The 27,629-nt window shown below is 33.5% G+C and overlaps 1 protein-coding gene across 1 annotated transcript in view; it reads right to left on the bottom strand.

The window, feature by feature from the left end:
* Window positions 1-1,401: 1,401 nt before the first annotated feature.
* The window catches only part of LOC138698533 (STAM-binding protein), a 34,440-nt gene continuing 8,212 nt past the window's right edge, over window positions 1,402-27,629 (bottom strand). Inside the window, exons 3-9 of the mRNA XM_069824531.1 lie at window positions 21,396-21,564; window positions 16,336-16,565; window positions 13,641-13,827; window positions 10,615-10,752; window positions 7,779-7,891; window positions 6,026-6,128; window positions 1,402-1,520 (exon numbers count right to left, since the gene is read on the bottom strand). Coding sequence (XP_069680632.1) covers window positions 1,458-1,520; window positions 6,026-6,128; window positions 7,779-7,891; window positions 10,615-10,752; window positions 13,641-13,827; window positions 16,336-16,565; window positions 21,396-21,564 — 1,003 coding nt within the window. The 3' untranslated portion in view covers window positions 1,402-1,457. The remainder of the gene's footprint in view (window positions 1,521-6,025; window positions 6,129-7,778; window positions 7,892-10,614; window positions 10,753-13,640; window positions 13,828-16,335; window positions 16,566-21,395; window positions 21,565-27,629) is intronic.

Here is a 27,629-nt window from a genome sequence, read left to right as displayed (position 1 = left end):
TACTAAAATTGAGTACTGAATTACTGTATTTATCTACTACTTAAGAGATGAAGTAACACAACTGTACGTACATTAATTTCATAGGAGTGGTATGGTAAATGTTTTGTCTAAAATTAAGGAAGGTAGATGTGCTAAATTGAAATCACAATATAAATTCTTTTTTATTAAGCCTCAAAATAGCTTTCATTCTAAACTTGAAATGTTGACGCAAACAGATTATGTTAACATGTAAAATTCTCTTCACATTAAAATAACACAGTTTTGTAATTATTTCTGCAACATATTATGCAAGAAGAAGTAAACGGAACTTATGGACACATCACACTAACTAAAGCTTAGCAATGATACGCAATAAAGTTATAATATAATATTTCACTGAGCTCCATACACTGAAATAGAAAACCCGAACAAACATTACGGCCTAGATCGAAAAAGCATTGACTGTGCTGTATTTCGCATTTTTTTGAAAAGCTATGTAAACTGTGAAATGTTCGTTATCAGTTGTAATAAATGTAAATGGCTAAAATACAATAATTTGAATAATAATATGGGACAAGGAGACGTTTGTAGTACTATAAATTGTAAGAAAAATAGGTTAGAGTTATCCTTCTTCCGAAAGATCCAGGAAGGTGAATATAATATATATTTTATGAAAATAATATATAAACCTTATGTATTTCATATTTCAATAGTGGAAGGAAGGTGTTATTTTTTTCAAAAGAACACGATATCGAAAGTACAATACATTTTATGGTCTGCTAGGGAAAGAGTCTGTGATGAGGCGATAGTAGCGATCCTGGTGGTGAGCAACGATCTATGGATGCATATTTCAACTGTTTATGTTTGCATATTTAGTAAGTATTAAGCTTCGTGACTGTATATACTAGACTGTGGTAGTACATTCCCTTCCACCCTGCATATCATAATTATTTCTAGTTGTAAGTGCAGTAGCTTTAGTGCAAAGAAACCCAAAAGCAAATGTATAATCAAATTCTTAAATTAGAGGCGAAAGTTTACTTCTGCATGTCCTGGTCCTCAAAGATTTCAATCTATTGAAAGGAACAAACACTGTGATGCTACACTCATTGTACCGATGTATACAAAATTAAACTGAGTCATGCACATACGATAATACTGCCAAGACGTGTATCAAAACCAAGCAAGCACGAACTTTATTTGACTGTGCTTCGAAAAGGCAAATAACATGAGGTAGCCTGAAACAGAAGTGCTATTGTTATATGTACCTTCTGACATCGATCACATTACTTCTTACACTGAAACCAATCGCAGTACAAAGCAGGATCTGAACCCGGGCCCAAGGGCACTGAGATTCGTGTTTTGGTAAGCATTCAGGGTTTCCTCTCACCGAGCTGGTGAAAACGAATAAAGTTTACTAGCAGGTTTTGAAACTCTTTTTTTTTTTTTCTTCAGACTTATGAAGTTTAACACAGTACCACTCATCTTCGTAGATCCACCACTTCTACACAGGCTGCATTGTCCAGCTTGGAATGTTCTGCTTTCTGGAAACACAAAAATAAACGTGTAAAAAATCGTTATAACAAACACCAATATAATGGTTTCTTGCTTAATCAAGAAAAAACTATCAACATAACTTTAAGCCTAAATTATCTAATAAATAAGGACAACAAACTCAACTACACAAAATTTCTAGGACTTTTTATAGACTCCAGTTTAACATGGGATAAGCACATTGAATACATATGCACAAAGCTATCAAGAGTTTTATATTTGTTAAAGAAATTAATGACTTGTGTTTCTCAAAATTATTTAAGATGTGCCTACTTTTCTTTCTTTCAGTCGATAATCCGATATGCCCTAATTTTCTGGGGGAAATGGAACCAAAATTGGAAGCGTCTTGATTTTACAAAAGAAAACCATTAGAATTTTATGTAAATCAAACTATCTGGAACATTGTCGGCCACTTTTCAGACAATCACGGATTTTAACAATCATAAATTTGTATATATATGATCTAATACTTTACACTCGACAAAATATCGACAATTACTCATTAGTGGCCAATATACATGATCATGAAATTAAAAATAGTGAACAAATTAATATTCCATATTGTAGATTACACAAGAGCAACACAAACTTTTTAATTATGGGGATGAAATTATATAATAAGCTCCCCAGTCAATATTATAAATTACCAATCAATAGCTTCAAAACTAGATTTTACAATTGGTTATTAAATAATCCTATTTATTCTGTTGCTGAGTTTTTTACACAAATTTGTATGAAATTGTATTTTAATAAATACGTTTAATTGCAATTTAGTTAGTTTTCTTTAATTTAAAAGTTTCATGTTTTTATTGTATTATTCAAATTTTGTCCCGCGCCGTGGCGTCGCGGTCTAAGGCATCCCGCCTAGGATTCGCGTTACGGAATGCGCGCTGGTTCGAATCCTCATGGGGGAAGAAATTTTCTCATGAAATTTCGGCCAGTGTATGGGACCGGTGCCCACCCAGCATCGTGATGCACTTGGGGAGCTACGATAGGTAGCGAAATCCGGTTGTGAATACCAGCTATAACGGCTGGGGGGATCATCGTGCTAACCACACGATGCCTCCATTCTGGTTGGATGATCGTCCACCTCTGCTTCGGCATGTGGGCGTGAGGCCAGCAGCCGGCTGGTCGGTCTAGGCCCTTCACGGGCTGTAGCGCCACGGATTATTATTATTCAAATTTTACTGTTTCTTTTATTAGTGTTTTTAAAAATGTATTTATATGTTTTTCAATGTATTCTGACGAAGCCTAAAACTGTATGTCTAATGGCCAAATAAAATGAATTGAATTGAATGAAATATTGAGTATTACGAAATTATTTTCTGTCCTCTGCCTTTTTCCTGTATAATAAATTTAATGTTAAAGTATTTCAATGTAACTAATTCCCTTTTTACAAAAAAGAAAGCAGTATAACGAAATAAATTTCGCTCCCTGATGAAAATCTGTTACTTTTCCAATGCTTTTTTTTTTTTTCAATTGTTTTCTTTCCAAATCAAATGCAATTTCAGCTTTTGTTATATTTACAGATACGAGTATTTTCCAGACCTACAAGCAAATATACCCAGTTGGCTAAGGCACTTGCCTACCGATCTGGAGTTGCGTTCGGGTGCGGGTTCGATTCCCATTTGGACTGATTACCCTGTTGAGTTTTTTTCGAGCTTCCCCAATCATAAGGCGAATGTTAGGTAATCTATGGCTTTGAAGGGACAAGAGGAAAGGTTCAGAACAGAATTAATAAAATTTGTTCATACTTCTACATTTTACTCAACTGATGAAATGTTTATGCTTACTATATCAGATTGTAAGCTACTTCAAAAAGATATTACGAACTTACATATTTGGAGTATTAATAATAAATTGTTATTTAATATTAATAAATGTATACATATGATCTTTTCTAGATTGAAAAATACAATTAAATTTTCATATAAAATAGAGGCAACAGTTTTACCAGCAGAAAATGAACATACAGATTTAGGTATATTATTTAGGAGTAATTTTACATTTCATAGTCATATTAATATTATTTTAAATTTGTCCTATAAAAGTTTAGGTTTTGTTATGAGAAATTCTTGTAAATTTAAAGTCAAAACTATAATAATTTTGTGTAATTCCAGTGTTCGATCTAAATTAGAGTATGCTGCACTTCTCTGGAACCCAGTTACTAACAAATATATTCTGTTGCTAGGAAAAATTCAAAATAAATTTCTAAAATGGTTATATTATAGACTTTATAATAATTATCTTACTTATGAGAGTTATGCTACGATGCTTCAACATTTCCACTTTACTAGTTTGCAAATTAGACGAAACTGTCAATTTTTAAACTTTCTTTATAAAATTATTAACAATAAGTTGGACTGTGTTGATTTATTTTATTATATAACATTATATGCACCTAAGCTTAAAACGAAATTTCGAAATTTATTTTACATACCAAGGACAAATACTGAATCCCACAAAAATTCCCCAGTTTTCCAAATGTTACAGTTATACAATAAATTACATCCTCATCCGAATGTTGATATTTTCAATATGAATTTCTCTAAATACAGGATTATTATCATATTTTACAGAATATTGTTGTTAGTTAATTTGAAGCTACTCTCACACCTTATTTCAATTTCTCTTTTTTTTTCTTTCTCTCTTTTCTATTTTGTTTCAGTTTTTCATAAGAATATGTTTCCTTTTCCTTGTTTATGGTTTATAAATTAGTTTGTCAGTCTTGAACATTGTAATTGGACTTTGCCTGTTATGTTCAACAACAAATAAATAAATTAAATTAATCTGCTTCCTATTCAGTGTATACTTCTGTCTAACTTTTGACTTGTTTCACATCTCAAAGCTACAGTGACGATTATATTTTTGCTTGTATTCTATTATCTACTTCTAACCATTTATCATTTCCAATTTTTACAAATTTCATCTTATCCTTTCCTACTGAATCTGATTCAGACTGGCAATGATCAATGCTACCACTAATTTGTTGTATCTCGGTTAAAAATCCACAGCACATCACTATAAGTTAATGTAACGTTACATAATTAGAGCTAGGAATTTTAGATGCTGCACCTTAATTCTTTTTTGTTATTGAAATGCCCAAATTGGTTTGTCTTGCAAAGAAAGCATGAAACAAACACTCCTAACTGAGTTTTGGTTGCACCTTTTTTCAATGCCAGTACCTTTTAGCATCTTTTTATCAATGTCAGCACCTTTTTGCACTCTTTTCCTCCTTTCTTTGGCTTCTTGGCCACACTTTATTCTTATGAAAATTAAACAAGAAAACCGAATATATGCGGCTTGACAAGGCTTTTATCTATTGTTAAATACGTCATTTAGGTACCTAAATCTACTATTCTACTGTTGATTTTTTAAATAAATTAACAAATCTACTGCTTTCTCAATGTCTTTATTAGAATTCAATGTTTATAGTGTGGTACCAAATTACTTTCGCTTCAGTGCAGTCCTTTTTGGCAAAAGTTTCAAATTAAAGTCCCATTGCTCTAATTTCCGGCAGCCAATCACATTGCAGGTCGGCTACATTTAAACGTGTGCGTCTTGTGATTCGCTCATGAAGACGTTATGCATTTCCTAAGGCTCGATAAATATTTAATATAATTGCCCGCCATTTTGGCTCTTTCGTTGGCATTTGCAGAAAGCATACGAGGATGTTATTTACCGTTCAATTATTTGCTGAATTATAGTGTGTTTGATTAATTATTATAGGAGCTACGAGATGATAATGTTTAACGGTGCGGCAAATAGATTCCTCTTCTGGTAGCTTGCCAACGAAAGAACAAAAATGGCGAACTATACTACCTACCTAGATTTTATAGAGCCTTCACTTCCTAAGACGTAAGCAAAGAGGTGGAGTCACGCCGGGAATAACAGCGTCGCGACTATAGTTTCCCCTTTAATGAACTCCTGTTCGGTAAAATGTCTACAAATAACTTTTTGCTTCATCGCACCACCATTAGGTGAAAGCTACTGAATAAGAAGAAAAGGAATTTGAGCTTGCTTCTTCATTGGTGAAAGGTTAATTCTTTTCTTCTCCTTGTCAATATCATCTACTATAATGGCTAAACCCCAACTGTAGGTCAGTCAACTGATATTTTCACCAAGGAGGATGGAACTAAGCTTATTCAAGGAATTGTATTTTATTTTAATTATGTCATGTAATTGGTCTTGGTACTGTTTATAATGAACACTTACATTTGAAATTTGCACCTAAAATTCCTAACTCTATACATAATGTAATCGAATGTTTGCTTCTACTAACTTTCTTTTCACGGTTTCATTTGTTAAATCCATTTAGCTATATTTTTGTACTTCATTATTACAATCTTACAACGACAAACAATATTTTCTGTGTACTATTATATATATATATATATATATTCTTCATATTTTTGCTTTTGATTTCAATTCTTGCTCGTCATTCAGATCAAACGTTCGTAATACTTAACTCATAATCATAAGAAATCATACATACCATGTACAATGGTGGTTCAGTAGGATGTGGATGAAAGCCAGTCTGTCGGCAGTTGGCAATGAAGTCCAAACCATAATTGGGCGTTAAAATAAAGAAACCATTTCTAGAAGAAACAAACATATACAGTGATATTAGTAACTAAAACATTCAAATTCCTGTGTTTATTATAAGTAATAATTACTGATTTGTAAGTTACCAAAATACAGTGAGTACACAATTTACATATGCAAGAAGACTAAGAAAAATATGCTAGTAATGTAGTTTTACCACAAAAGCTAATGTATTTCATTTAACATCACAGAAAGTGGAAAAATTAAAGTACCTTGGAGCAACAGTAACAAATATAAATGACAATAAAGATGAAATTAAAAGCAGAATAAATATGGGATATGCCTGTTATTATTCGGTTGAGAATCTTTTGTCATCTAGTCTGCTCTCAAAAACCTGAAAGTTAAAATTTATATATAAATCAGTTATATTACCGGTTGTTCTGTATGGTTGTGAAACTTGAATTCTCAATTTGTGAGAGGAACAGAGGTTAAGGGCATTCGAGAATAAGGTGCTTAGGAATATATTTGGTGCTAAGAAGGATGAAGTTACAGGAGAATGGAGAAAGTTACACAACGCAGAACTGCACGCATTGTATTCTTCACCTAACATAATTAGGAACAGGGTATGTAGCATGTATGGGTGAATCCAGAAATTTGTATAAAGTGTTAGTTGGAAGACCTACAGAAAAATACCTTTGGGGAGGCCGAGACATAGATGGGAGGATAATATTAAAATGGATTTGAGGGAGGTGGGATATGATGGTAGGGACTGGATTAATCTTACTCAGGATAGGGACTGATGGCGGGCTTATGTGAGGGAGGCAATGAAAAGCCATTTGTAAGTATTATTATTATTATTACTACTAAACTTCATGTTTAATTAAACTACTATGTCTCATACGTAGAAACAGGCACAATGGCATCTACATAATGAATATTTAATTTGTGCGAGATCGTGTGTATTTGCTTGGTTTCCACACAAACCCAATCTGCGGAAAGTTTAAAATTCCACATTCAGTATTACCAACCTAACACACATAACAATTTCCCTCTTCTTACCGCTTAAGTGACATATTTATTTTACTGCTTTAGGCTTTTAACATATTATTTTTAGAGACGTTCAAAATAGTAATAATTATAAATTGGAAACTTACCACTGCAATTTCACCTAAATTGCACTGTTAATTATTGTTTTTAAATACTTGCAAAAATTAAGTAAACTCTACAACTCCACTAAAGTTACTGCATTCGTGATGCAAGTAACATTAAGCCGTGAAAAAATCAACAAGATTCCAGACTCATCATAGACTGGGGGAAAAAAAAAAGACAGACGTATATCACGGCCTCCTGGAGTATAGTAAACACAGAAAACATTTTAAAACAACAATGTTGAAGATAGATATATTTGTTTTGCAAATTTGCCGTTATTGAACAGAAACCAAGATGGAGATTTCATTGCAACTAATTAGAAATTCCTCTTTCAGATATGTAATAAACGATCTTCGCACAAATACGATACACGAGCGGTATGTTTTCTTTCAATTCTCGGAAATTAAATAAGCTCAACTACGTTTCGCTTTTTCAAACTTTTCCTCTAACATCAAAACTTCAACATACCGCTCTTGTAACGCATATTACTATAAATACAGCCTCTCTCTCGTAAAAAGACAAGATAAAGCAAAGTTATATGGATCCTTACTTACTCTTGGTATCTTGGAGAACACACAATCGCAAGAGCTTCTGGCATCATGAGTTGGTATGAGCAATGAGTGTGCAAGTCCACACTTGACAGGAAAGCAGTCTGGCTTGGGTGTGTCTGCAACAGAGCATTAATGTCAAATACAGAATTCACACATTTTCTTCCAGCTGGGAAATAAATCCACACAATGGCAATTGACCATGGGTTGTAAAGTAAAAAATGAGCTACTTCAAAGAGCTGGGCCATTATTTTTTTCTGGCACTGTACTGTACTATAGTCCCATCGCTCTAATTTCCGGCAGCCAATCACGTTGCAGGTCGGCTACATTTAAACGTGTGCGTCTCGTGATTCGCTGATGAAGATGTAAAGCATTTCCTAAGGCTGGATAAATACTTAATATATAATCGCCCACCATTTTGGCTCTTTCGTTGGCGTTCGCAGAAAGCACACAGTGCGTTTGATTTATTATCATAGGAGCTATGACATGATAATGTTTAACCCTATGGCAAATAGATCCCTCGTCTGGTAGCTCAGCAACGAAAGAACAAAAATGGCGAACGATACTACCTACCTAGACTTTATAGAGCCTTGACTTCGTAAGATGTAGGCAAAGAGGAGGAGTCATGCTGGGAATAACAACGTCACGACTATAGTAAAAATGACACTCTGTACATATTACATTCATCTGGAAATGACAGCTCCCATCCCTCTCTCTTATGACTGGTTTTTCGAACAATATATACTGTAACAGTCTTACTAATAAACCGTGTATAGTTTTTATACGAGACTTATGCAGAGTTGAGACAGAAAACGTTACTAATAAACTGTGAATAAGCTATGGACGTATAAACAGGCTGTAACTATACAATGGGAATTGCTTTTCAGTAGTTATATACACGAAACCCCTTGTTTAAGTATTTCATATAGCGAAAAAATGGCCGCCCTCTAACAGCTGTTCGTATCGAGTGTCATTTTATGATGATGGTTACCTTGTAACAACAGAAGAACAAACCAAAGATCATAGAATTATTAGAATAATATTGCTATAGCTTGTACTCTTTGACCAAAATGTAGTGTGGTAATCGATCAGAGCCAGTTGTACTATCGATATTTAACATGTCACACTAGAGCGCTCTACCGGATGCAATAGAGAACCTCAGATATTCTATTATCTTTCGTAACGAAGTAATGACGAAACTATGACGTAGCTGTGTAACAGTTATACTGTTATACACGACGTATGTAGTGATTATTAGTAAGGAATTTACACACGACTTATAAACGAGCTACTCATTGTATAAGTATAAGACAGTTAAACGTCTGTATATAGAGTTTTTATTAGTAAGACCATAAGTATTCATTAAAAATAACGAGTCTGTTAGTATTAATATTAATATTTAATAATAATAATAATAATAATAATAATAATAATAATAATAATAATAATAATAATAATTATTATTACTGTAAACTGGGGTTACTTTGAACACAGAGGTAACTTTAACCATTTTTTCAAAAAATCATATTTAGGTTTCTACATGCTTCATTTGTTATAGATGGAGGTAAATTATATCATAAAATCATTCTCATACCAAATTTACCTCCATCTATAACAAGTGCAGCATGTAGAAACCTAAATATGATTATCTGAAAAAATGCTCAAAGTTTCCTCTGTGTTCAAAGTAACCCCAGTTTACGGTCTCATAAGTTTCTCGAATGTTCAGTAGGTCTAACAATTCCTTAAATCTCTTACTTACTAACATAACCTCTTGCTATTGGACAGATACGGAATCTCTAACTCTTCTTACATGCGCACAACTACAGTGAATTGTCAGTGTAACGAACTTGAGGGGATACTGCAATTATTTTCGTTATAGTGAAATTTCGTTAAACCGCAAATTGATTAAATTTGCCTACAAATTGTGTCCCATATTATAGAACAACAGATACTGCACCTAGGTTAGGTTGTACTGTATATTCATAATATTATATTGCAATTTCAATAAGAATCAGTACCATAATACATATTCGACAGCTGAATAATTATTCTTGCATATTTTACAATATTTTATTATTCATCATGACCTTGTTAGGACAAAAAATTAAGTTTTACAGAGCAAAAAGTACGTTTAACAGGGTTATATAGGTTAGGTATTGTTACATTTACAGCCATCTTGCCAAATCGATTTCTCGAAATATTACGAGATTGGGTTCTGAATCGATCACTACCTTCGAAAGTTCGATTTTATTAAACTGTTTCATTTAAATATAAATTCAAACCACAACAATCGCATCTACGGAAGTGCATTCAGAAAACTCACTGAAACCAAGGGTGACTGATGCCTAGCGATAACTCGTTTATTTTATTTTCTTTCGAATTTATTTCGTAATTTTTAAGAGCTTACTAGGCCTAATTTCGTTAAAATAAATTTTTTGTAGAAGGATGTATTATTATTATTATTATTATTATTATTATTATTATTATTACGTTAAAGTGAATAGTTCGTTACTTAAGCGTTTTTTGAACTGAATATTTTTAACATGTAAATTAATAGTAAAATAGCTGGGACTAAAAAATTATTTCGTTATTCTGAAAAATTCGTAATTGCGACATTCGTAATAGCGTAATATATTGATCTTTACTTTTCACCTATTTTTCATTGAAGTAACAAAGCCTACTGTATACACAATGGCAGACGTCTTATACAACTGCGAGAACCGAATTGAGGCATGTTATCAAGCAGCCAGTTCACATATTGGAACTTTCCAATGTAGGCTAACCTGACTTTTGGTTCATCCTGCATTTATGATTTTTCATACGACTTCCATATTAAACTTACATGAATCCAACCGAGAGTTATTAAGTCATGCTGATCCTGATAGTCGAAAATCTCTTCTTCGTTCTGAGTTGTGCACGAATCTGCAGTTCCATTCTGTTTTGGAACCAGCAAGTGTGTAATAATAAGCTGCCCATGATTCTGTAACAAAATAATAAGTAAATTATTTACAAAAACTTCTCCCATTAGAGGGAGATCGCATGTGGAGACTAACAGTAAGAGGGAGGCGGAAAATAGGGAAGATTGGAGAATGCTGGGTTTGCAGAGAATACTTTTTTTTTAGTTGGTTATTTAACGACGCTGAATCAACTACGAGGTTATTTAGCGTCGATGAGATTGGTGATAGCGAGATGGTATTTGGCGAGAGGAGGCCGAGGATTCGCCATAAATTACCTGGCATTTACCTTATGGTTGGGGAAAACCTCCGAAAAAACCTCCGAAAAAACCCAACCAGGTAATCAGCCCAAGTGGGGATCGAACCCGCGCCCAAGCGTAACTTCAGAACGGCAGGCAAGCACCTTAACCGACTGAGCCACGCTGGTGGCCTTTGCCTTGGGCAGAAAACTCTGAATGAGTGTAGCAAGGTTGAGCTAGAAGTGCTTCAGATTTTCCCCATAATAAGAGTCTGGTGGAAATCAAATATCAGCTGATCTAAAAAGTTTACACTTAGATATCTCATGCTTTTTCTGGTACTGTGAGCTTGTGTTTCGTATCCACTGCAAAACAGAGAGAAGAAAGAAAGACAGTCAGACAGGAGAAGGAAAAGATAGATGCCTATAACGTGAATTTATTAGAATATATTTTTCAAAGCTTACAATTTGATGATATTTTACTATTTAAACCAAACCCTTTAACTCTATTAAATATAGAATATAATCTAAATTTAACAGAAGAAATACTGAAATCAGAAGTAAACATTGAAATAATGAAACAATTGTCTTTAGAGACAATTAATATTAGGTACCTTCCACAAAACCGGCTTCATTTATACACCGACGGATCCTTGATCTCCAGAGAACAAGGTGCCGGTAAAGGTGTTATGTGCTGTCTCTTCTCACTTTATAGATCTCTTGGATATGGAACAACAAGTTTTGATGGAGAAATTGTTGCAATAAGTGAAAGTCTCAGGAATCTTCTATGCCACATCAATAAATTTAAAAATGCAGTTATATTGTCAGACTCCAAAGCAGCTATTCTATCAATAGTCTCTAAACACACACCTTCATCTCAAACAGCAGAAATAACTAAAATGCTCTCTCAATTAATATCACTCAATAAAAAAATTGTATTCCAATGGACACCATCCCATTGTGGAATCCTGGGAAACGAGAATGCAGATGCTTTAGCAAAGAAGGGCAGACTGCTACTTACAGACCTGTTACTAAATCTACGTATTACTCTGTGAAGAGATTTATTAAATCTACATACTTAGACTTCAACAAACAAAATTTGATAACACAATCTCAAGGGAAAAAATGGAACTCTCTGGGTCTTAATCCACAGTTAATTCCCGATTTACCACGAAAATCGTCTGTAGCTGCATTTAGATTGGCAACAGGCCATGACTGTTTGGCCAAACACCTGCATAGAATTGGAATATATGTCCCCTAACTGCCCATTGTGTAGATAAAATAAATAAGTAAATCTATATCTATACTAATAATAAATCTGTAGCCGAAATTTTTCTGGTAATTTTCGATTTTCCAAAAATAATTGGTGCTAACATATATAATTAACTACCCTGAAACCGAAAATCGCTTTTTTGAAATTTATGTTTGTATGTCTGTCTGTCTGTATGTTTGTTACCTTTTCACGCGATAATGGCTGAACGGATTTCGATGAAAATTGGAATATAAAGTAAGTTCGTTGTAACTTAGATTTTAGGCTATATGGCATTCAAAATACATTATTTAAAAGGGGAGTTATAAGGGGGCCTGAATTAAATAAATCGAAATATCTCGCTTATTATTGATTTTTGTGAAAAATGTTACATAACAAAAGTTTCTTTAAAAATAATTTGCGATAAGTTTTATTCCTTGAAAAATTTTGATAGGACTGATATTTAATGAGATAAATGAGTTTTAAAATTAAAATAACTGCCATCTAAGGCCGTGTAATGAATTGAAAAACAAATGACTTCGTCTATAAGGGGCCTTGGACAGCAACAATCGAAAGCTATGAAAGATAGCCTACAGAGAATGTTTCTGTGTTTGTATGAAGTAATATCGGAAGCTAAATTAACCGATTTGTATAATTATTATTTCACCATTGGAAAGTGTAGTTTCTCTAGATGGACATAATGCTATAATGTTATTACAGTAACTTCTGATATGATATGATATGATATGATATGATATGATATGATATGACATATGATATGATATGATATATATGATATGATATATGATATGATATGATATGATATGATATAATATAATATAATATAATATAATATAATATAATATAATATAATATAATATAATATAATATAATATAATATAATATAAGTTATTTGAAGGGGTTCAGAACCATAGTGGGCCAAGCACCATTTACTGAATACGTAGAAAACAAGGGTTAAAATTAAGTTATTACCATAATTCAATGGAAACCTATAACAAGTAAAATAAAGTATACACATTAAATCTAAATGATGTCAATCTTCATTAAACTATGGTTGCATGTAATACAAATTAGAAACATGTTAAAGGAATTGTCATTGCACCAAATGAGTGTCTCTGGACCAAAATGATCGCATTTTAATTATTTGGATGCAATTTAAATTAAGTAACATATTAAACGATTTATCCTTCTATCAAACACGAATGTTCCCTGGATCAAATGTCCTATTTAATTATGTAATTACTTTATATTTATTTCTAATGGGTACAGCGGAGCGCACGGGTACGGCTAGTAAATAAATACATTGTTAGACACAGTCATGTCTAAATTGAAAGATGCTGTTTCTAAAATCTCATGGCACAATTTAGCAAAAATTATTACGTTATAATGAAATTGCAGAATCCACTTACAAGTGTTCCAGCCAATATGCCGCATGTCTCAATGTTCTGATTGGTGTTCCTCTGGGCCAGGTTCATGAACTTCCCCATCAGTCTAGAAGGAATCACAACATCCCGCAGTCCCACTTTCGAATGAATTGAAGGACTGAGAAGAGAAGCTGGCTTTGTACTTCGGTCCACAGTGGGTAATGCTAAGGTTCTGAAATGCACATAAAAACAGGACTTTTGTTCGTAAACAAAATAATTATGGTATCCTAGATTTGCCAGTAAACAATTACAGATACTAAGGAATGCACTGTGTGAAAAATTTACCGTATTTACCCTAATATAATACAACCTCGAATTTAAGACGACTCCTAGTTTTCCAATGGCTTACATATACTGTTTTCGCTGTAAGAAAAATCCTAATGTAAACACAAGCACATTGCTGTCATACCCGTGATTGGCTCGCAGTCGAAATACTCACACGACGCAGGAAAATATAGTCCGTATTTGGAAACTATCATCTTGTATTATTTGAAAATAAAAAATTGAATTCTAGTTGTTAAATACAATGAAACATGTAACTTCACTCATATGTAAAACGACATGTAAAAGAAAAGCTGCTTTTATATTTTGTTATATACTAAACGCGGATGAATACCAACAGTAATACCGAAGTAGTCTGTTCTTGTACCAAGCTGGCGTCACTTGAGCTCGTAGTTGTTCACGTAAGCATGTGGTACTGTACTATGGCTTCTGCATCCTCAGTGTATGTGGTTATTAATCATAAGAGTGGAAACCCTCTCAAAAGTGGAAAAAAACAATTGTGTTAAATGTATATAATAAGTTAAGTGAGTTTTAATTGCAGTAATTATAAAGTAAATGATTCCTAAGCAAACGAATGCATAGTAGTGAGGTTAGGTCTACTTGACGAGTAACGGGAAATGTTTAACATGAAACAGAATGTACAACAGTAGGCGGGAACACGTACTGAGAATCTATGGCGCCAAACAGCGGCCAATGAAGCCTCACTTCAGTCACGTGCTATTGTTTATATTAGGATTTTTCTTGCAGCAAAAAGATTATAGGATTTAATTTTTTAGGCATTTCTTTTTATGAATTCACAGACAATTAATCCATTATTAAGTATGGTTCTAGAAAACATAAAATTTCAAGTTTACTTACGTCTATAGAATAAATAGATCCCCTTGATGAAATTAAATTTGTATCCCTGTAGGGCCCAATAGTCTAATGGTGGGTTGTAAGAACGCATTTATTCCTTCGTTAGCCGCTAATGGACCAATAAGTTCAAAAGTCGCGTTGCAAGAAACATCTTTAGTGTTATTGGTCCATTAAAGGATTCACTAACTTAGAAATCTGATTTCCTCCTATAAATATTTACTCCTCTGTTAGACAGCCATCTTACGTACATTTTGTGTATTGCCGAGTAGTTTATATTATTTTGATTCATCATAATGTTGCCTATATGAGATTCAGACATGCGATATTTTGTATAATAGGGCTATATACACGATATTATAATAATATTGCATATCGATGGCTAAAAAGTGATACCTTATATCCGTACATTTGCAGGTAAATAAGAAAACTTAAAAATTATTTTCTCAAAATAGACGAACTTCTTATATATGTTTTTGCTTTGCAACATCTTGTATTGGAGAACAAAATATTAGTACACTGTCCAATTTTGTGAACACAATAATAATGTAGTTAATCTAAATGTAGTTAAACTAAATCACCATTTTTGTAGATAGAGGTATCTCTTCTTAGCTATTGATGTACAATAATTTGATTACTTGTTCAATTATTTATTAATTTATTCATTCATTGATTCTTCGAATAGCGAAGTTATTATTTATTTCTTTATTACAGACTCTAGCTCAACATCTGACGATGAGGTTATGTGCTCTGTAGACTGTCGTTTCATTTTCTATACAATCAATGCACTTGTGTGCTATTTCTAATAACAAATAGGCATATTTATCTTTCTCACTGAAACTTCTGTTCCCAATTTCTTTCTGATCCGTATTAATCTATATTTATTGCAAATTTTGAAAACAATAAAAGCAATGCCTCACATCACTCTAGCAGCCGATCTTCACTTTTTATTCATTCACGTACTATTGCGTCACTTGTGAAATCCAAAGATGCTTGGTCAACGATCCAATAACTAGTGGCCCATTAAATTCCTCTTCTGCAACCCGACAATCCACTATCTTTAAAGATCCATTAACTAATGGACGAATACATTATTTATAGGCCTGTTTTCTTGCAACCCAGCATAAATATTCTATTTAAAAAGCTACGTACACGATGGCTTTATAAGATTGAAGTTCAAGTACGGTAAATATTTGGAATTGTTTTTTTTTTCTCATACAGTACCACGACAATCAATAATATTGTGAACACGTAGTACACAGGAGAAACAACTACGACTAGGGTGTTATTTAATGTACTGTACAACGTAAAAAAAATTAGGCAACTCGTGTATTTTTCTTAATACGCGAAATTAAAAAGACCCCCCATTTTTCAGATGCAAAAATTGGAAAAAAAATCCTTGTCTTATATTTGGGTAAATACAGTATTGAGTTTATGCCTTTCACTTCAACAGTATAATAAAGTTTAATAACGTTCCAGAAAAATTAAAAAGTCAGAGTCAACCTACTCATGATCACGAATTCACTGCACAAAGATAAGATGTTACCTTGGTGTTTGTATTGAAAGACCGTCTGGTTTTGGTTTGTCTGGCTCAAATGTATCTGGATAAATGATACTATCTGTTGGCACTGGAGGCATCACAACCACTGAAGTTCCCGGAGGAACAGCAGTCTTTGGTGAATCTGTGGGAGGTGGGGTGACTGCAGTTTCTTCACGAAGTTTCCTTTCTTCTTCTTCCTTTTTCCGGCGCTCAAGTTCTCGTTGTTCTTTTACTTTCTGAAATATAAGAGAGTTAAATGTAAGACTGTACCTTGAAGGAAGGACGCAGCTTTCAGTGGTGGTGTCAAAATAAAATATTAATCTGCTTACAAGCAAGGAGATGCACTATCATCTTTACTTTTTAACTTCACTCTGGAATATGCCATTAGGAAAGTTCAGTATAACAGAGAAAGTTTGGAATTGAATGGGTTACATCAGCTTCTTGTCTATGCAGATGACGTGGATATGTTAGGAAAACATCCACAAACGATTAGGGAAAACACGGAAATTTTACTTGAAGCAAGTAAAGAGATAGGTTTGGAAGTAAATCCCGAAAAGACAAAGTATATGATTATTATTGCCTCGTGACCAGAATATTGTACGAAAAGGAAATATAAAAATTAGAGATTTATCCTTCGAAGAGGTGGAAAAATTCAAATACGTTGGACCAACAGTAACAAATATAAATGACACTCAGGAGGAAATTAAATGCAGAATAAATATGGGAAATGCCTGTTATTACTCCACTGAGAAGCTTTTGTCATCCAGTCTGCTGTCAAAAATCTGAAAGTTAGAATTTATAAAACAGTCATATTACTGATTGTTCTGTATGGTTGTGAAACTTGGACGCTCACTTTGAGAGAAGAACAGAGATTAAAGGTGTTTGAGAATAATGTTCTTAGGAAAATATTTGGGGCTAAGAGGATGAAGTTACAGGAGAATGGAAAAAGTTACACAATGCAGAACTGCACACATTGTATTCTTCACCTGACATATTTAGGAATATTAAATCCAGACATTTGTGATGGGCAGGGCATGTAGCACATATGGGCGAATCCAGAAATGCATATAGAGTGTTAGTTGGGAGACCAGAGGGGAAAAGACCTTTGGGAAGGCCGAACGCAAGTGGGAGGATAATATTAAAATGGATTTGAGGGAGGTGGGACATGATGATAGAGACTGGATTAATCTTGCACAGGATAGGGACCGATGGTAGGCTTATGTGAGGGCGGCAATGAACCTGCGGATTCCTTAAAAGACATTTGTAAGTAAGTATTTGTAAGTTACAAGCAAACATTCTGATGGGGGCAGATAAAGTTATTTTTTTTCTTCCACTATGTTAATAATGTCAAAACAAGTGTTTACACAAATTTTGGCCATTCGGACGAAATTACGAGGGCAGTAAAAAAAATAAGATTCGTTAAAAAAAAAAAAAAAACACACATTTTCATTGAAAAAAAATTATTGAAACAGATACAACAACTTTTGAACTATTTTTCAACATGTTCCCCACTGGAATTGAGACATTTGTTATACCATGGGATCGACAGAGAAATGCAGACGGCTGGTCCCGATTCCAGGCGATAGACTTCTAAGACACTTACTTAGTTACTTACTTACTGGCTTTTAAGGAACCCGGAGGTTCATTGCCGCCCTCACATAAGCCCGCCATTGGTCCCTATCCTCAGCAAGATTAATCCAGTCCCTACCATCATATCCCACCTTTCTCAAATCCATTTTAATATTATCTTCCCATCTACGTCTCGGCCTTCCCAAAGGTCTTTTCCCCTCTGGCCTCCCAACTAACACTCTATATACATTTCTGGATTCGTCCATACGTGCTACATGCCCAGCCCATCTCAAACATCTGGATTTAATATTCCTAATTATGTCAGGTGAAGTATACAATGCGTGCAGCTCTGCATTGTGTAACTTTCTCCATTCTCCTGTAACTTCATCCCTCTTAGCCCCAAATATTTTCCTAAGAACCTTATTCTCAAAAACCCTCAATCTCTGTTCCTCTCTCAAAGTGAGAGTCCAAGTTTCACAGCCATACAGAACAACCGGTAATATAACTGTTTTATAAATTCTAACTTTAAGATTTTTTGACAGCAGACTAGATGACAAAAGCTTCTCAACCGAATAATAACAGGCATTTCCCATATTTATTCTGCGTTTAATTTCCTCCCGAGTGTCATTTACATTTGTTACTGTTGCTCCAAGATATTTGAATTTTTCCACCTCTTCGAAGGATAAATCTCCAACTTTTATAGTTCCATTTCGTACAATATTCTGATCACGAGACATAATCATATACTTAGTCTTTTCGGGATTTACTTCCAACCCTATCTCTTTACTTGCTTCAAGTATAATTTCCGCGTTTTTCCTAATCATTTGTGGATTTTCTCCTAACATATTCACGTCATCTGCATAGACAAGCAGCTGATGTAAGGGCTACGAAAGTTGATCCCACGATATAACAAATATCTTAGTTCCAGTGGGGAATATGTTGAAAAATATCTCAACAATTGCTCTATCTGTTCCAATAAATCTTTCCATGAAATTTTGTTTTCTTTCTGTAAACGGTCCCAGGGAAACTTCCCCATGAGAATGTTTGCTTGTTAGACTGAAGGTGTAATATTGTTCCTTACACCTTATTCAAATGGTTGTATAAGAACAGTTTTCCATTTCCAGTACTTTGGCTGTGATATTAGTTATGGAAAACAAAATGACACAAATGAGAAATTAGGTATATCTTAAATGACATGTGGCACACTAAAAGAATATTAAGGGCTGATTTCACCAACATATTACTAATCCACAACTAACATTTGCACTCAACACGTCACAAAAAGTATGTTATCCATAATTACGTATTTTACTGGTAAGGATTTTGATGGAAAATTCTTGTTGAAGAAACACTGATTTAAGAAAACAAACAGAAATCAAACTACCACAACTTATTATATACAGACTGCATGACGAAGCTTACACACAAATCCTGAACTTCCTCAATGAACAAACAGCTGAACTTCATAAGGCTTCACTATCTCAGAGGAAACAAAAATGGTTGTGTCGGTAACAACACAGCTCAATAAAACTAACGACCACTACAACCTACGTCAAAACTCTGAACTGAAATCAATATGAAAGTAGGTAATCACATGCAAATAACTTACACAGCTGGGTTGAAATGAAACATGCACAACAATAAATTATCATATCATAAAATTCAGTACATCACCTTTGCATGTACAGAGGGTATACCTTACATAAGAACATTCAGGTAATTCAAGACAGAATGGAAAAATACAGGGAACGGATTGCAAGAAACTATCATGCAACAAATTATATTTCAAAAACAAAATTAAACCCATCATTAATCAAATGCCTAAAGCATCAGATGACTACACTAGTTCAGCGAATTCGGGACAAATTTTAAATATATCAATTTCCAGATACGTTATATAGGCCTATTAAGGAGATATCTGAAAAATAAGCCACATTTTTTGTACTTATTTCACATTGGACAACTTTTTTTAAAAATCTCCCATAATATTTATTTACAATAGAAGTGGCATTTTATTTTGTAACTAGGGATGTTTACGATAGAAGGTCTCAGGGAGAGTGTAGCAAACCTACGAACAACATAAAATCATTTTTAACATGTGTGCAGTAGGGGAGAAGTGGGCACAGTAAGACAGGAGAACAGTGAGACATTTTTTTATTACATAGTAAATTTTGATGTTGAAATGTTGCTAACAGTGGAGTTGTATGTTGCATGAGTAAAGTAACAGTATTTTCATACTCGATTTGATTCTAGTTTTAAAGGTGAGTGATGAAAAAATAATTCGTACTTTTTCACTCTAGAAGTAAAATTTTGGTTCGTGTTTAATGAAGATTATATTGGATATACAAAGGAAATAGAAATATGAATGTTTTGTTACCTAATACTATGGTATTTGAAGTTATGTTTGGCAAAATTTCGTCTTTCTTGTTTTAATTTTGAAGTGATGGCGTCATTTTTAAACGAAGTGTGCGGAAAGGGAACAGTGAGACATGCCATTGAAGGGTACACTGAGACGTCTCACTGTTCCCATGTACCAATGATTTGCAAAAAGAAACTGTAATTATATTACATTTACCAGTAACTAACATTAAAAATGAACATACTAGTAACCAATTTAGGAACTGTAGCTTAGAATAATGGATACATTATGTTTTAATTGTTTCATAAAAAAATATTCACAAAATTTAAGAAAATGCTAACAAATAATAAAGAATTAAATTAAATTCTTATAATTATAAGCTTTGTTGTCGCCAAAAATTCATTTCATTTTTTCGCAAAAGTTTGAATTGTCATGGAAAATTCACTTTTCGAAATGTTCCAGATGTTGCAATGGTTTCGAAGTCAGACATCAAAATGATTCTAAATAAGCCTACAGAACATGGCAAGATAAAGAGACAGCAAGCTTTCCTTTCTTTTGAAATACATATAAATCATTTCAATGTCCGTTAATAGACACTGTGGTGTCTCACTGTACCCTCCTGAATGGGAACAGTGAGACATTTGCATTTTTTTGACAAACACGTATTGTATATTATGTCCTTTATCTATTAATATTTTTGTTTATGTATTATTGTACTCCATGTTTTAATGTCTATTTCTATTGCATTTGATTTTAAAAATACTTGAATTATCACTTGCATACATATGTCTTAATATTTTATGTCTCACTGTACCCACTACTCCCCTATACTATTTTTTTAGACAGCAGTTCAGTATTTATAAACATATTAGATAATTTAATAATTTATTTACATATTATAATTACAATCAAACTACGTGCTATTCTTTGGTGACAAAATGTCGGACAGTTATGATTCGGACTGACAGGAGTTTTTAGTGTAGGAAACAAATCAAATCATGTCCCCTGGGTAATGCTCGATGAAGAACAATATTGAGCCAAAACCTAAGTGGTATCTACTGGAAGGCAAGAAGAATAAAGAGTTAAATTCTTCCAAATTCAGCCATTGAAGAATAACAACAAAAAAATATCAACTTACCAGTTCTTCATGGAATCTTTTGTATTCACGTGTATACTGCTCTAGAAGTTTGGTCTTCAGCTTCTCTGCTTTTGGCAAAACTTCTCTTAACTTCTGTGCATTAATGGCTCTATCTGTCACAGATACGCTCGCAAATTCAGGATGATGACGAATTTTCTCAATAAATAATCTAGGGAAAAAACAAAACAAAACTTTTACTGAAGGAAGTAGGGTTTACAGTCCTAGCCACACAAGGAAGTGTTCAGCGAATTGATATCATTGCCATTAAGAACAACTCGGCATACATTCTCGATCCCACCATCAGATTTGAGATACATGCAGATCAACCACATGAGGTGGACAGTGAAAAGCAACGGATCTATGAACCGACAATCCCGTTCTATAAAAATAAATATAGCCTGTCCCACATTGATGTAATAGGTCTGATGGTGGGAGCACGAGGTACCATACCCTCCTTCTTTGCCAACAAATGTAAAAACCTGGGGCTAACACACAGCATTGTGAAAGAAATAGCCATTAGTTCCCTCAAAGGATCAGTTCAGATATTGAGAAATCATTTGTATGGGAGTGATAATGGAAATTTCAAGTTATCTTAACCGATGGCTGTTGATTGGTTTAGATATCAATGCCAACAAATCCGTACTATTTTTTTCTCGCGGTATATGGCATTCAAATCATTCTAACCTATCTGATGATATTTCCCCCCCCCCTTTCTTAACTGTAAATGAGCACAAACGCTACTTAGGTGTAAATTTTTCTGACGTTTTGTATATTCAATTCCCTAACCGTTTCAAATGTAAATCATTTCACCTTTTAGGAGTGTTTCCAAATTATATGTAATATGCTTTGTCAAATCTGGCAACCTTTTCATAAGGGAAGCTAAATTTATTATTATTATTATTATTATTATTATTATTATTATTATTATTATTATTATATTACTTCAAATTCTCGCATAGAAATATCATTGCTACATTGTAAAGAATCTAAAGGCAAGAATAACATTATCTGACAATATTTTAGTTTAAATCAAACAAAATTATGTCAATCCAAACTGAAGAGTACCATCAATTGATCTAACAACTTAAAATAAATAAATAAATAAATAAATAAATAAATAAATAAATAAATAAATAAATAAATAAATAAATAAATAAATAAATAAATAAATAAATAAATAAATAAATAAATAAATAAATAAATGTTGTTGTTTTCTAATGCCAGGCGTTTGACAATAAAGTCATTTGACCTCTTGCACTCCAATATTTTTCAAAGATATTATCATGACTAGTCACTGAAGCACAGATTTTGAGGTGTTCCGAATCCATTTCTTGGTTTGAGTTGCACAATGGGCAGTTAGGGGACTGATATATTCCAATTCTATGCAGGTGTTTGGCCAAACAGTCATGACCTGTTGCCAATCTAAATGCAGCTACAGACGATTTGCGTGTTAAATCGGAATTAACTGTGGATTATGATGCAGAAAGTTCCATTTTTTTCCCTTGAGATTGTGTTATCAAATTTTCACAGAGTAATACGTAGATTTAGTAACAGGTCTGTAAGTAGCAGTGCTGCCCTTCTTTGCTAAAGCATCCGCATTCTCGTTTCCCAGGATTCCACAATGGGATGGTATCCATTGGAATACAATTCTTTTATTGAGTGATATTAATTGAGAGAGCATTTTAGTTATTTCTGCTGTTTGAGATGAAGGTGTGTGTTTAGAGACGATTGATAGAATAGCTGCTTTGGAGTCTGACAATATAACTGCATTCCTAAATTTATTGATGTGGCATAGAAGATTCTTGAGTGCTATGGCACTAAAATCGTCCTCCAGTGGTTTAAGGAGGGAAAGCTGTTGATCAACAAGATCTCCCAGCTAGGTCCAATGGACCCGTCGACCAACAGCAGGTGTGGTCCTCCAGACATTCTGGGGGTTGTGTGTGAATGAAGTAGCCACCAAAACGTTAAAATATGGTGTTCACTTAAATCGGCTACAACTTGCCATTTAACTCCAAAATAAATAAATAAATGAATAAATGAATAAATAAATGAATAAATAAATAAATAAATAAATAAATAAAGAAATAAAGAAAGAAAGAAAGAAAGAAAGAAAGAAAGAAAGAGAGAAATAAATAAATAAATAAATAAATAAATAAATAAATTACAATGGATACCAGCAGTGTGAAACTTTTGGCAACGAAAATGCTGATCTCCTTCCAAAGAAACACGCTAAAAGGGACAAACAATTGATCTTTCGTGTTCATAAAGAGAAATGAAAACAGATACAAAAAAAATATAATCAAGAAATATACAACAAAACTGAAGATAAAGAGCAGAATATTGTTGTTAACTAACCAGAAACTATTCAAACATCTTGTAGAACTGCAGTAGCAACATTCAGATTCATCACAGAATATCATTACTTCAGACTAAATATCTAAACAAAACAGGAATTTACCCTAACCCAAACTGCCTCTATGTGACAAAGAAGAAGAAATTATAGAAGATCACCTCCAAACCTGAAAAGCCCTAGATCCATAATAGAAAGAGACTGGAGAGAAACAGTACTAATGGCTTCATTACCAAATGTCAAGGATTACACAATAATAACAATATTTTAGTTAAGAAAACCTAAGAAACTTTGTACTAACCATAAAAAAATTGAATTATATTTATTAGCTAAGGTACAAATACAGTACTGTAAAACGGGGTAAACTCGGTCACTTTTAAAATCTATATATATAATTTGAACTGGTAATGAAAATTACGGGAAAACGGCTGAACGGATTTAATAAATGACCCTCATTTTGAAGCTTCAAACCCAAAGTTTTTCAGAAAAATAGTAGTTTTCAGTGAAATGTTAATTTTCCTACATCATTTTCCTATTTTCCAAAATCCATCTGTCGTCAGTTTTGAGAAATAATGTCTTTCCAGAATAAAACAAAATACAAACTACAATAAACAATAGACTATTACACATTACACGAAGGCCATGACCTGCAGGATTGCCGACATATTTAGAGTTCAAATTCAATTGATTATTAAAAACTTCAAGACTTATTAAAAATAATTCACAGGTCTGATTCTGCGGTATGTATTTTCTGAGTATAGCTGTTTGTTGGATATTAAAATCTACGACATTATTAGCATTAGAAATGAAATATTATTATAGTTAATGCCATAATGTGACTTTTTTCATTAATTATACATATTTTATTGCTATATTGATGATATGAAAGTGAAACGTTTTGGAGTTATATAAGTAGATGTGGAGAATATCTTAAATTAGAGCTTCATTTCTATAATTTACTGAGTGACATATATATATATATATATATATATATATATATATATATTTTACAAAAGTTATGTAAGGTAATAACATTGTTATAAAAAATCAAATATTTTATAGTTATTAATCAAGTGGGGTTGGGTCTTTTTTATATACTTAAAGGCAGTGTGGTGTAGATATTTATATGCGTCATTCTCTTCAGTATTGGCTGGAGAGAGCGCAAAAATGACAGATCCTAAGGAAAGACTAAAAGGTATTACTTACTGGTAAAATAAGAAGCCTACAAAATTTTGTAGTCTCCCGATCATTTCAGCAAGATCTCTTAGCAAGATAAAATGATTTTGCCCTCTACATTTCAACCTGTAGATGCAGAAGCTATACCAAGATGCTATGTTTATTGTTCTGAAACATAGCAAACCTGACTTTTTTTAAACTTTCACCTACAATCCACAATGACCTGAAATAGCTATCGGTATTGCTTTACTCCCACACGAAAAACCCACTGATAGTCCTGACATTGTTATTTGCGTTTTCTCATTGAAACTCAAAAACTGAAAGTGAATACATTCAAGAAAAAGTATCTGACATAAATAACCATTCAGAGGGAGTATGTTTCATTATTATGGAAGCAAATAACTTTCAAAATGTCTGGTATTCTTCATTGAAAATAAATCTTAAACATTTTTATTTGAACGTCTGATGAACTTAGTTTGCAGCATTTGCTGCATAAGCCACTAGTATATTAAAATGACATTAAAGAAAGAACAGACATAATGTGTATTTCTAATTTCCCTTATACCTGCTACCCTAATCGACTAGCCTAGGAATTGGATTTGTCACTCCTCTTTCTGGTACAACAAAGCAAGTAAAGATGGCACTGTCACATAGATCCATAGCTCAACTATAGTGTAAATCATAGACAAATAACACAGAAAGACCTCCAACTCAATGTATACTTTCGAGATACTATTGAAATTTATAAGCAAATGTTGCAGCCAATGGTGGCAAAAATCGGAACGGCATCTCATGTTACACAGTCCAATCGGCATTACAGGTATCCATTATGCCAACAATATTATTATTAGTAGTATTTTTCATATTAGGGATGGCACTTAGGACTGATACAGTAAGGTTAGTTCGGGACTCTCAGGTTTTGCATGAGCCAAGAGATGGCATGATCATTGGGAATAGTGCGTCTGCATTGTCGGCACACAAGCAATGAGTGACTCTGCAGATTCGCTTCAGTTGTGTTATGTTGTGTTGTGAGAAGTAAGTTGGCAGTCAAAGTTGTAATCTTAAAAGTTCACTTCGGAATATGTATGGTAAGACTTTCCTGTGTTAAATTTCAACATACCTCGTTAACATGTTTTGACCTATTTATGGGTCATCTTCAGAACTGGTCGTTGTTGGTCTTGGTGCCACTTGTTCTGTTTCCTGTGAGGGTGTGTTCCTGTGGTATAGTGTAGAATCAAAGAGTGTGTGTGTTTTGAAGTTGAGAATTTCGTTGGGATGTGTTTTTGTGTGTTTGTATATTTCGTATTGTTCTAGTGTGTTTAGTTTCTGGTTTTTTGGTTGGATGTGTAGAATTGATGTCTCTGTGGATGTGGTTAGCATTTGTGATGTGTTCTTTGTAACATGTTTGAAACGATCTGCCTGTCTGTCCTATGTAGAAGTTGTTGCAGGTGTTACATTTGAGTTTGTATACTCCTGTGTGGTTGTATTTGTTTGTTTGTGTGTTGAGATGTTTTTGTAGAGTGTTATTTGTTCTGTATGCGATGTTGTAATTTAATTTCTTGAATGAGGTTGCAATTTTGTGTGTGTTTTTGTTTTCGTATGTTAGTGTGATGTATTTTTTGTGTTCTTGTGTTTGTGTTGTATTCTTATGTTTTTTGTGGTTTTGTTTTGTCTTACGTATTATGTTGTCTATTATGTTAGGGTTGTATCCGTTTTCTTGTGCTATGTATTTGATTGTGTTCAGTTCTTCGTTGTAATCCTGTTGGTTCATTGGTATGTTGAATAGTCTGTGTACCATTGTTCGGAATGCAGCTTGTTTGTGTTGTGTGGGGTGGTTGGATGTGTTGTGTATGTGTGTTGTTGTTGTTGGTTTTCTGTATACTTTGAATGTGTGTTTGTTGTTTACTTTTGTTATTGTGATGTCTAGAAAATTTATGGATTTTAAAAGTTTAAGTTAAGTTTGAAGTGCTCCATGTAGGCTACTGTTGTAATGACTTATTCATTACATGAACGTACTTATCTATACAATACACACGTACAGAAATGAACATTTTGTGTGGCGACAAGACGCAAATTTAGGATAAAATTTCCAGAGAGACCTGTTCTAGCTGCCAGTACAATAAGAAGGCTTTATAAGAAGTTCATGTGGACAGGTTAGGTAAATGATGAAAAACTGAAAAACGAACGCTGTGTTCTGTTGAAAGAGAAATCAGACGAGACTGGTGAAAGATTGGAACATACCCTTCAATAATCCTTCAGATGTTTAGCGCAGGAAACTGGTATAAGCAAAAGTTCTGCTTGTGTAGCAGTAATATTACTTAAATTAAGGTCCTACAGAATGCAAGAAACCACACTCCATAAACGAACTTAAACAGAATATAAGAGATGCAATAAATTCTATCAGTGCTGAAGAACTAGTGAGAGTGACCGCAATTTTCATAAAAAGATGTCAAATGTGTGTTGCAGTAAATGGAGGACATTTTGAGGAACGGGTGAGCTTGGTAAATACAGTAACTTTTAAGCATTGTAACAGTGCTGGAGATGTGATTGTGTTTCTCGCGGTAACCAACACATTGATAGCCGGGCCAGCTCTGGACGAAAACTCGAGCGTCTCCAACTAACCTCATTGTGTATCATATCATATTACACAGGTTCTTAATGCAATTTATTTAAGATTTGAGTAGTTTTCTATAATGTGGAAACTTGTC

Source organism: Periplaneta americana, chromosome 4 (genome assembly GCF_040183065.1).
Source record: "Periplaneta americana isolate PAMFEO1 chromosome 4, P.americana_PAMFEO1_priV1, whole genome shotgun sequence".
Taxonomy (NCBI): Eukaryota; Metazoa; Arthropoda; class Insecta; order Blattodea; family Blattidae; genus Periplaneta; species Periplaneta americana.
This window is presented reverse-complemented; position numbering and strand designations above follow the sequence as displayed.